General features: G+C 50.2%; 1 protein-coding gene across 1 annotated transcript in view; it reads left to right on the top strand.

Moving 5' to 3' along the window:
• Positions 1-12,170, top strand: part of LOC128270824 (box A-binding factor) — a 165,005-nt gene that overhangs the window by 79,856 nt on the left and 72,979 nt on the right. The window contains exon 2 of the mRNA XM_053008245.1: positions 11,552-11,752. Within this exon, the coding sequence (XP_052864205.1) occupies positions 11,552-11,752 (201 nt within the window). The remainder of the gene's footprint in view (positions 1-11,551; positions 11,753-12,170) is intronic.

Raw genomic sequence — 12,170 nt, 5'->3', positions numbered from 1 at the left:
TCCGATCCGTTCCCCGAAAGGGAGCCGAGTATTAGGTCTATTGAAAAGTTTGCCATGAATGTGCAATTGACTGTTCATAATCTGATTCACCCGTCCCATAACGGGTTGCTAAATGGGATAATAAAAATAAGACCTTCTGAGACAGTTCTATGATTGCTTGGCTCTCTATAGTTTGATAGACGCTAGTCAAGAGAGAGCTCACAATATTTTATATTTTTCTTTTGAAATGGAGAAAACGTGGACTGCGTGTGTCGAAGTCTATCCTGATACGCAGTTACGCAGCTTCGAACAACGACAGAGAGAATATACTTTGACGAAATTACACCAGGACACTCGCACTGAGTGAAAGTTTGACAGCAGCTTCACATTGAGATACTCTCATGCTTCCAGTAAAAGTTTATCTCGAGAGAAGTTTTTGAACGTCGCCTTACTCGATTTTTTTGTGCCATTAACAAATGGATTATTCTAATGAGAAAGATACAGTGAACTCAAAAGAATGGCTAAAGAATATATGGTTGGGAAAAGAATGCTTGAAATTCAAAACTTTATTCTACTTTTTAAAGATGTTTCGACATATGCGAGCTGGCACGAATATGCACCTTTTTGGTATAATTTGTAGTCGTTTTAAGGGTCTATGGTTCGTTTCACTATCTTTTCTAAATCCCAATTTCTAATCACCCAAGAAGTTTTGCAATGCGCGAAAAAATTGCCCCGTCCGGACTATATGGTGGATGCATTAAAATTTCCACTCAAAGTTCCCGGAGTTCCCGGAGTTCGCGGAGTTCACCGGAGCTTCCTCGAATGTTTTAAATCTGTTTTATGGTCAGTCGTTAGCTCCTCCATCAGATTCAAACACTAGATTAAATCTAAGACATATAAAATTTAACGAGTTGAAATGAATAAGTCTAGTAGAGCTCTTAAATGAAGTTCCTTAGCTGATGAGATGGTGCTGTAAAGCGTAACTTACACAGTATGGCTGGAGTGTCAATATTGATGGTCAGGAGCTATCGAATAAGCCGAAGCAATTCTTATTAAAATTGTATTATTCTAACCGTTCCAAAAAGAGTGCCGAATTTTTTTTTACTAAAATCAGGAAAAACTTCCCAATGGACCTAATCCGTTGAGCCACGAAAAGCCTGGTTCCAGAAACCACGGCTCAACGTTAGCCAAAAACAATTTTACGACACGCAAAGCAAAAAACAAAACCTACATTAAAGGGGCTGCGTGCACTGGACGCGCGAGATGGGATTACTTTGAACCTGGCCTATGATTTTTGTGCTCTCCAAAGGGTTCGGCCCAAGGCTCGACCCAAGGCTCGGCCCGGACGGCTTTCGAACGAGGAGGAGCAACACGCAACCCAGAATGTGTCCTCGGCTTCGGCTCCAGCCCCGGCAGCAGCAGAATGGAGTGCTTGGGGCCTTCCCTAACGCAATTTCCCGCCTCCGAAGGGTTTTCCGTTAACGAGATATTGAGAGTTTCGTTTAAAGTTCCACCTCGGGTGCGGTGGGAGCCGGTCTGCGACGGCCGGTCTTCGCCGTCAACAAGCGACAATTTATTCAATCGCCATCATTCAAAGCATAAATGGGTGCCTGCCCGGCTGGCTGCCTGCCTGCCGTTTGCGACGACAGGTCTCTGCTGGCTGGCGTCGCGAAGCATAGAGAAGCATAAGACGCGTGCTTCACGGTGGCGCTTCACCCCGGCGCTCGGTGACGGGCCGGCCTCGTCTGTGGGCTGATGGAGTCGGGTCGTGGCCGCACGGAAGCGATGTTAAAATGTAAATTTTTTCGTAACTCTTCTTTTAACCACTCATCCGTCCGAGATTTCCAACTTCCATGGCGTTGGTTTCAGTTTCCTTTTTCTTTTTACTTCTCGGAACTCGGGTTCTCTGTGTTTTTCGTTGTTTTTTTTTCTCCGTTTGTCCATTTTCGGCCGGCGCTGGTGGATTGTAAGAAGTCGAAAGGAGTCAAGATGCGGCATTTTGTTAGTTTTTTCACTCTCTTCTGAATAATTTTGAAACTGGTTTTTTGGGGAACGAACGAGCTCATTGACGGGGCGGCCACCATCGGGCTTCGATTGGTTTCTGTGTGGTGGCCGCAGCATGGAAACTAATTTCTCGTCGCCACGACAGCATCATCGACAGCATCGTTTGTCCGATCATTTAGCTACGCGGCTACCGCGGCTGTTACGCACGACGGCGGTGCGCCCCATCATCACCGGCCCCGGTGACGGTGGTGGCGGCGGCAGTAGCAGCATCATCATCAGCGCCAGCATATTATGCTGCCGCCGGGGGGTGTGTGTGTCGTTGTGGTGGCCGGATATTTTGGCGGCGGACGGATTTTTGGAGGATGTGGCGAGGGTTTGATCCGCGAAAATGATGTGCTAATTGGGAGTGAAAGGTTCCGTGTTTTTGTTGGGGCGTTCGGTGGCTGCGCGTACGTTATGTTTGTTTCCCATGCATTTCATTAAACAATGTTTTTCGGGAAGCCACCGCAACGCTCACTACCGCTGGGGCACATGGGCCATGTTGCGCATTTTAGCATACCATATTCACTTCAGCGATCTCTCCATTGTTTTCCGAGCCGAGCGCTGGTCAGCTTTTAACGGATAATGAGCTGTGTTTACATTGTTTCGCGGTGCATAGCGCCCCGAAGGAGCGCTGCTCCCCAATCTAATTTATGGCCCATCAACGTATGTTGCTGCTGCCTGTGTGGGGTAGGAATTTTCGGGGCCAAACCGAACGCCCGCGGCCACCGGGAGAGAGGGTCGGGTTTATAACTTTTCCGTAAATCGTATAAAGCGCGCCCCAGCTTCCCGCTTCGCGCCGTCGCGCGCAGACCAGCATCAAATGAAGCCCATTTTACCTTCGTTCGGTTCGGTGGGTTCGGTGGCTACTTTTTCGCCCGGCGGCCCACACCAGAACGGGAGAGGGCACACGATGACAGCCACGGTCGCCAAGATTTGATTTATTTTCTTAAATTTTCGCCCCGATGGTTTCATGAATTTTCGCTGAGTCGTAATCTTCGCTTGCTCCGCCGTAGGCGTTTGCTGCCACCGTCGAGCGATGTGCCTTTTACTGGAGATAAATGAAAATTCATAGCTTGTTTTTGTAGAAGACGAACATTCTGTTTTATCAATCTGGCTCAATAAGCTAACTGGGGGGGGTTCTAGGAGGAGGAAAAATGTTTGGAAAGCCCGGTTTTCGGGGGTCATCGGGCATCACAAAAAGGTTTATGAAAATGTACCAGATAAGTCTAAGGAAATGGCCCAAAACCGGAAGCTATCCTTTTGACTCCTTTTCAAAGCCCAAACCTTTTTTAAATACGGCCCGTTCCTAGAAAAAAAAGACTAAAAAGCCGTTGAGTCAATCTGTTAAATATTTAAGACAGACAACCGATTACCAGGTGTTGGTTGGTTACCAGGTATTATTGAAGTTGTCTGAGTTTTTCGATGAACAAAAAAACACATACTTTTGTGAAGAACGTCAACGTATTTTTATTCGAAGTAATCTCCGTTTCGTGCTACCCATTTCGTTCTTGTTTCATTGAAGAGGATTCGTCGATGCATTTTTAGGCATCTTCAAAATCAACGTATTGTTGCTCTGCAACTGCACGTCCTATTAAACTAATAAGGCAATAATCTGAGTTGATGTCAGTTGTGGACGATACGGCTGGTGCGATAATGTGTCCCAGTTAAGAGTTTTGTTGCACATTCTGGTCATTTTCTCATCAATGCAATGTTTGAATCAATCATTTGTTGTCGGTAGCGATCTGTATTCAACATTTCGCTTGGGTTTAGTAGTGCATGGTACAGCATACATTGCTTCATCAGGCGGAAGCCAACAGTATGGCTTGGCCTTAGGGTTCTAAAAATAAACCGATTTCTCATTGCCAATGATAATCCAATGCAAAATCGACTTCCTTTGGGGTCCTGAAAGAAGCCTTTCAGAAATGGTTTTGCGATGCTCCGTTTGCATTTCGCTCCATTTGTGTGGACACAACATTTTCGGAGCTTTCAAATGATGACAAATTGCTGCTTGGGACACATTCAGTGTATCTGCCAATCTATGTTGTGTTTGGCTCCTTCAGTGCCTTTTTATATCACGAGGTCATATTCCTTCAGGTCGATATAACGATCCTGTTTATTCGAAATAAAACTGAAAGTTTTTAATAAACGGAACAGCCAAGTTACTTAATTTTTTGGAGAATTCCGGAGAATATATTTTTGAAGTTTAAAGCTAAATTAACTTAGAAAAATTAAGTATCTAACAAATCGAAGGAATGGATACAACGATCCTAGCCACGTCTTAAACATCTCTCAACATCAGGCATCACATAAACCAGAATCGACCCTCAAGAACGTATCACCAGTTTAGAAATGGCAGGCCAAGAATCGCTATCTAACAAAAGTAAATGACACATAGCCCAGAACAAGTTTCTAAAGCCCTTCTCAAACTTAACCACCTTCGCACACAGAACTTCGTCATACAATACACACACACTACTTTGTGCCCGAACTCATCAAGCTTGCTGCGCGATAACACCCTTTTGAAACTAAAAATGGGAAACTCACGCTCACGCCGGCGTTCCGTTGAAAGGAAAACTTTGAATGTAAACGAAGCTTGTTTCACGCTCGAAAGCCTCGCACCACCCGCTCTTCCGCCACCGGCACCTGGTCCTTTGCTTTCGTTCTCTTTTATACCAGAAAAAAAAAACAGGAAAACAAACCCACCTCAGCCCGAGCCGACCCCGAAGTGGTTCTCTCCCGGCAGCAGAAAAGCGGCGTAAAAAGGGGTGGCAAACTTTAAGTGATTTAAATCATGCACGTTTCGGCCGGGCTCTGGGCGCTTGCAGCTGCAGCAGCCCTCTGCTCCGGCATCAAGGATTGCATCGCCCCCCCGGCAGCAGCATCTCGCGGTTCTTTGTGGGGCTCCGTTCGCCTTGCGGCGTCGCTTGGCAGCATAGATTCATGTGGCGTTGCTGCTGCTGTGATTCATGCTGCGCTCGCGTGGAAGATTGCGCCGTGCGAATTACACTGACCGGCTGGCCGGGCGGGTTCGCTCGCGGTGCCGTGTAATTTGGTGATGTGCGATTATTAATTTATTATTTATTAACTTAATGATCGGTTTGGTGAAAACGATCGCACAGAGCGGCTTGGTGGGACCGGTTCGCCGGGGCCACCGGTCACAGTAGCAGCCAGCGACGGATCGCTTGTTTCTTGTGTACCTTTTACTTTAAATCACTTAATTCAGCTTTGCCGGGGCCGAAAACCCCGGACCGAAACCGACGACCGACAGAAGATCCTCCGATCGTCCAGATCTGATGGAAGGGTTGGAGGGCCACGAAAAGCAAAGCAAAAAAAACCCGGAGCCAACAAAATTGTCCCACTTTATCCGCGAATCTCTCGCATCTCCTTGTCACGCGTCTGCTTTATGAGGTCGCCCTTTTCTGCATCACTCCTGTGCCGCCAGCGACGGCGACGGGCGATTTATTTCTTTCGCAACGACGCCACCGCCGACGACAGCTCGATCGATCGGCGCCCTCTCGCCGCGTGTGTGTGTGTGTGTGTTCGGAGAGCATTAATTAATTTTCATAATTTACGATGAGAAATCTATTAATTAAATTAAAATTGCAAAATAAGTACCGAGCGACGAGAGCCCGGGCGCTGGCTGGGGTTCGTCGCTTGCCGCCCAAGTCGCTGGCAATAGTCGCACTGCGTCGATGGCCGCGCGACCGTTTTCAACTTTGTGCCATCGAGAGGCCCTCCCGAGGCCCTCCGCTCTGGGCCGTGTGAAAAAGAGAGCAGCCAGTCAGCCAGCCAGCAGAGCTATCAGTGGCCCGTAATCGTCTTGGGCTTTTTTCTTTCGCCGAGGTATCCATGGGTCTCAGGACACGGGCTCTCGGATCGCGAGATCGGGGCGAGTTGTGGGCGAGAATCGATCGCGATCGTGGCCCACTGAAACCTTCAGCTTCAGGCAGCGTGAGTGAGAGGGCCCCGAGATTCAGATTGCCGTGGCCAAGCTCCGGTTGGGCTCCGGTCGATCGGCTCGACGGGATTGACTTTCTCACGCTTTAATAAGCTTGGTCCACGTTGGGGGCAAGAGTGTCCATTAAGCAGTCGATCGTCGCCGGCGACCCGGCGGCCTGGGCTAACGCTCTGTTGCCACAGATATAGACGGCGCTTGCGTAGACGGACTAGCGCGAAAGGGGGAGGCCCCCCCTTTTTCCTCGGCACCGCTGCCTGCACGACGCGGAACATAAATATATCAATTTAGAAATGCTTGTTTTTATCCCTCCGCTTCTTTCCAACACCGCCCCCGCCACACAACGGAAGGAAGACGGGGTCACACACACACACAAATGTCGGCTTGGTTTGGCCCACCCCGCACCCCATAATCATCCATTTGCTAACCGAACCCAGCTAAGCTGCGAGCCACTAGGTGCGATTCCGATCTTGTCCGGCTCGACCGGAAGTGTTCTCCCGGCCGGTCTCTCGCCCCCGGGGAAGGCCCGCCATTAGACTCACATTCGGTTGAACCCCACACATGAATCAATCGCGCGCTCGCACACGGTTTATTGATTTCCTCCAGCAGCCGCGAGGCCGCTCTGACTAGCGACTTCCGGTCCGGCCAGCCTCATAATGCTTCGCTTATGTTGCACACTTTTCGCCCATAATTTATTGTCCACCTCGTTGGCCGGCGCGCTCGCGTCTCGAACGGATTTAAACCGACACACGCGACCCCCGGCACGCTCGATTGGCCGGCGAGAACGGGCGGTCGGGCTGTTTGGCCAACCGGAAGTCCTCCCGAAGGGCCGGCCCCAGGGTTGGGGGGGAAAAAGATTGGAGCTACCGAAAGAAGAAAGTCGGTAGCTCGATCATCTCTCCAGTCGCCGGACGAGGAAGTCGCCCGTGAGCCACTGTGTCGCTCCACTGTGGCTGTGTGTGTGTGTGTGCCACTTCCGGGGCGCCCCAGGTTGAGTGTTTGTGTGCCCGGCTGAAACCCGAGTCCCCGAGTCGTCGGGTCCCCGCTCACGGGCATTATTGTTTTTCTTCCTTTTCCACCAACACACACACACGCGCGGGCGCGCGGCGAAATGGCGATGTTCCATTAGCGGTGTCTGTGGGCAAGAAGAAGAAGAGACAGAAGAAAGGCGAACAATCAAAATATCGACAGTTCGAACGGTGGTGGCTGCAACGTTGCGACCGGATGTGGAAAGCGCAGTGCCAGAAGTATCCTTCCGCTTGCGCGAGCGTCGATGGTTTGGAAAATGATTGTCCGGACCACTCCCCGACGACGACGACGACGCCGCTCTCGACGGTCTGTTTGCCAAACCCCCGGTTGGTGTCCGTCCCGGGAACGATCCATCGGAACGTCGGCTGTGTGGTCGAACGATTTGGGTCAAATCACTCGGAAGCAATCGTCGTGCGCCGTTGGGGCGGGGTGGTGCCGTCTGCTGGCTCTGTTTGTGAATTACTCTGATTGACGCATCAAACCGTGCTCAATTATGTTGGCAATCATTAAATTATCGGGCATCCCGGTGCGGGTGCCGTTTGTTTGCGCACTCCGATGACGTTTGCCCACACGCTGTCTCTCCACATCCGCATCCGTTCCGAATGATTCGTTATTTGAATTTTCAATCCGCTGACGTTGACGGCGCTCGTCCTGTCCTGGGCAAATTGAATTGATTAAGTGTGTTGTGCAGAATATTTGCATACTGTGTGGCTGCAGCAGTAGTAGCAGTAGTAGTAGTCGTAATAGGAACAGTATTTCATTCGCTCGTTACATGTTTTACACAGTCATTGAACAATTAATTGCGGCTGGGAATACATCAAAGCACGAAATAATTGGTAAATAATTTAGTTTTTTAATATAAAATGCAGTAATAGGAAATAGCCACATGGTGATTGATCATTCAATGACACAAAAAGAGTTTTTGTTAAAATACTCCTTGACTGCAACGGTCTGGAGTTGCATTGTCTTGTAACAAAAGCCTCTGCTTAGCCACCACTGGTCAGGTTGTACTAGTGAAATTGTTAACCATATTCGTTTCAGTATTTCTAAATAGTAATCCCTGTTTACCATCTCACCTTCTGGAACGAATTGCTTGTGGATTAAACACTTCGAACCATAAAACGTGATCAGCATTGTCTTTATTCTGGACTCATACACATCAACGTTAGATAGCACTGCATTTTATATTTAAAAAACTCATTATTTATCGAACATATTACAGCAACTTGGATTAGGGAAGTAAGTTTATGATTAATTTTGGGAACCTGTTCGCAATCAATTGAAGTCTCTTTTTAGATATTAAAGCAGATGCTGGCCAATCTGGTGTTGTGTATAGTATTAGAGGCCATAAAGTGCTGCCTGCTTTAATGAGTAGTTGGTTCTTTAGGTTCAGTTTAGGCTTTCTGTTTATGAAGGTCTATAATCAGTAATCAATAAACAATGAATGGTTTCAAAAGTGTCCACAAATCTGTGCCAAGATGGGTCCCCGATAGGTCACGTTTCCTTACAAAATAAAGTATTCCATCACAAGATGAGCCGCCCCCACGACAACTGTCACTCGGGGATAGCATCTTCAACACAACTGACCCGATACTCGTTCGGACCGATGCAATCGCTTCGGTTCGGAGTCGGAGTCCCGTGGGAGAAAACCCTCCCGAGAGTCCAGACCCCAGAGATTGACTGTCAATTAGCGGAATTGCATTTGTCGATCAAGGCTGGGTTACACGACGGCGATCAACAATGCCTTCGCTGTTCTGAAACTGACGTTTCGCAATCGATACACACAGTTCCATTGCCCACGTCGTCCAGTCGAAAGTTGGCCGCCAAAAGCGAGGAACAAAAACACACCCGGCCCAGTCCCGCTCGGTTCGTGTTGAGCTGTGCCACCACATTCCAGTCGTTGTGGCCCACACGAGCCCAGAAGTGGTCTCGATCGAACCCCCGATTCCCGATCTGATATCTTCCGATCCCGGCTCCGAGCGGCTCCTACGTCCTAGGGCCGTGCCATTACTTCACCTCCGCCAACAGTTATCAATTAATCGATGGAAGATTTATGAGCCCACAGTGCGCGCGTTGCCATTAACGTTGAGGTTGCCCAAGCCACTTTCCGGGGTCTGCGCGGTCTTACTCCTTCGATCCGACACAACCGACACAGCGTGCGATGCTGATAGGATAAAGCGGCGGTCCTCGCGGTTGCTGCATGCCACCACTCGGCGTGGCGCGACATCTAATCTTTTGCCATTTGCCAATTGATATTTCTCCATGTTCCGGAGCTCAACTCCGCACCCAGTTTGGGGCCAACGAATTGTGGCGAAGTTCAACCCGGACGCGCGCGCGCCCGCGCCCAGTTTCGATTTCTAATTTCCAATACGCGCGCGCCCAACCAACCCAACACGGCGGCAAGGGAGCAACAATCGGATTACCAATTGTTTCGCTATTTACATGATGCGAGAGCGTTGAAATGGCGCGCTCCAAACGCCCTCTAGTGGGGGGCGAATTTACTAGTGAACCGCTCCGGAAAGGTTGTGGCCCCATTGTGGCCGTTCGGCTGCTACGTCTATTACTTCCTAGTTCGATACTCGACCGGTGCCGAAGACTTGGCTGAAGTTAAAATCAATTCAAAGCCGGTTCGCCACTAAAACTAAAGGCCACCGGCGGATGACGGATGGCGCTGATTGGGTCGCGGAGTGCGCCCGGCGCGCGAGATCGGGCCATCGTAAAAATGGCCATTTTACGTCGGGGGCGACCTCCTTACAGAGCGTCACCCAGCGTCGGTAGTGGAATGTGTTCCGCGGTGCCCGTCGCGGAGGTTGACCCTTGGGCGAACTCTCCGACCCGATACGCTCCGGGTGGTGGTACTCCACATTTCCCTACACGCTTTCGCTTGGCTTGGCGAAGGATTGCGAAATGACTCATTGCATTCGACTGCGCCGCAAGTCCTTCCGCTCCCCGGGGGGGGCCACACCAAGGATTGATGATGATGATGATGACGGTGCGGATGATGGTTTTACGACAGCGATAGCTCTCCGATGACTGACCTTTCTGCTGCTACGCGCGTGGATGTGCTATCAATCAGCGGGCGATTGATTTTTATGGCCGTTTAATGACGAAGGCGCGAGGTGGGTGTCTTTCGGGGTGGGCGTAGTATAGTTGAACGACATCCCGAACCTCTAAACCGGATGCATGGTAGAGGGGACTTAACTCGTGTATGAGTTCCCTTTAGAACGGACAGAGGCGGATTGACCACGGACATAAAATGTGAAACGGACATAAACCCTACACGGTCAAGGTTTGAACCTGACGTCTTCTGTCTCGGAACTGCTTGTTTCGGAACCCGGCTTTTGTTGTACGCCGCGTCAAATAATTAACTTAACTTCGCTACACAACTTTGCCAAACTTTTGAAGAAATGTCGAGCCCATTAGTTTCGTAGCGATTTAGGCGTAGCATTCCTTTCTAGCATTCCGATCATCGCGTTACGGCCGACTTCGAATCGCGGCCAGACCGTGAGCGTTGCGCAATTACTGCCGCGGCTCCCGCAAAACCAGCAAGTACGGCAAGAAAATGATGAAGACCAACCGCGAACCAGCACCCGCCACCACTCAATGGCCGGTGCGTGCGATTGGCACTTTTGTTCGACTTTTCTTCACACTCTCACTTTTCCGTGCCACCACCACCGGACGGAACCGCCATCCGTCGATTTTCCCAGCTCCACACGGCTTTTCGATGCTTTTTCACAGCTTTTTCCGCTTTGTGCCATTCTTTCGCCTGATGCGGATGGGGGAAAGACACCGCGGGGGGGCCGAAAGTGGCCACCGACCGTCCGAGGGAGAGGTGTGGGCGATTTTGTTTCATTTTCCGATTAACTCCGATTAAAATTATTGCCATTATTCAATTTCGTGCGTTGTTGGGAATAGTTTATCTCATTTGCGGCATTTGCTCCGGCGAGCCTAGGAGAAGCAACGAGGAAGAAGTAACAGCGGGGAAAGCCCGTTCTTCCCGGGCCAGGGCTGAGAGGTGTAAATGTGAGAAATTTCCATCACTTTCCGAAGCCCGCATCGCGCGGCTGCATCGAATAATGTTACAAGTCCTCCGCCGGGCAGACGGGCAAAGGTCGGTGGAGTTTGTTAAGTTTTCCGCCCACTTTTAACACCTTCCCGCCCGCCGTTCCTCGCCACGGGGGGAGAATCTGGTTTCGGGAGGGGGCCCCAAGAACAAACTATGAATGGACACAGGCGGAAACCAGTTTTCTTTAGCTGTCCCGCTCGGTCTCACTCTGGTTTGGCTCGGTCTTCCTCGCTCCCGGGACAAGCCCTTCCAAGTAAAGAGCTGATGAACGTCGCGAGATCCGCTGTGTGTGTGGTTGACGCGAGAGCAAGAGGGACAGGGCGGACGATTAAGTCCAGAACATGGACATCTTCATAGCACACATAACTTCCGCGGCGCTCGTTAATACACATCGAGCTCTTTCGGCTTGTGGTCCACGAGCTGTTTGGATTCTCTGGAAGGAGTTCTTTGCCGCTGAGCTGAGCTGCGACTTGTAGTTTCATTTTTCTCATCTTCCCTATCTTTCTTTCGCCCTCTCTCAACAGATTATCGCCGACGACGGGCTGCCGATGGTGGTGTGTAGTTCCTGTCGCGATCAGCTGGAGGCCTGCCATCGGTTCCGCCGGGTTGCCCACCGAACCCAGAAGTCCCTGCAGAGCTACCTCGGCTACACGGCGACACTCTGCGGAAGCGAACAGGTAAGTCTGGCCCCCAATATCTTCGGGCTCCGATCTCCGGGTCTTCGTCAGCAGCGGGGACCGGTTGAGTGGGTTGTTGTGAGGGCTTCGATTTAAATCTGCCGGATTATGTAGGAGTGAATTCCGGTACTGGTGCTGTCTGTGGAGTCCCGGGCCTGTTTATCTGGCGATTGACGAGCTTAACGCGCGTTGGAACACGCTGCTTGCCGGCGTTCTTGAGCCTTTTCGTGAGGGGTAAGCTTTTCACACCTTCCATCAGATCATTAACCGCACCACACAGACACACACACACATTGGGACACACATTCGTGTGCGATAATGGTATTATCACTGTCTTAATGCGAATGCGGGAAGGGACTACCGTAAGGCTGTGTGTCTTCGTCCACGGCACCACACACGCCGTCTTTTGGAGTCTTTC

This window comes from Anopheles cruzii, chromosome 3 (genome assembly GCF_943734635.1).
Source record: "Anopheles cruzii chromosome 3, idAnoCruzAS_RS32_06, whole genome shotgun sequence".
NCBI classification, from domain to species: domain Eukaryota; kingdom Metazoa; phylum Arthropoda; class Insecta; order Diptera; family Culicidae; genus Anopheles; species Anopheles cruzii.
This window is presented reverse-complemented; position numbering and strand designations above follow the sequence as displayed.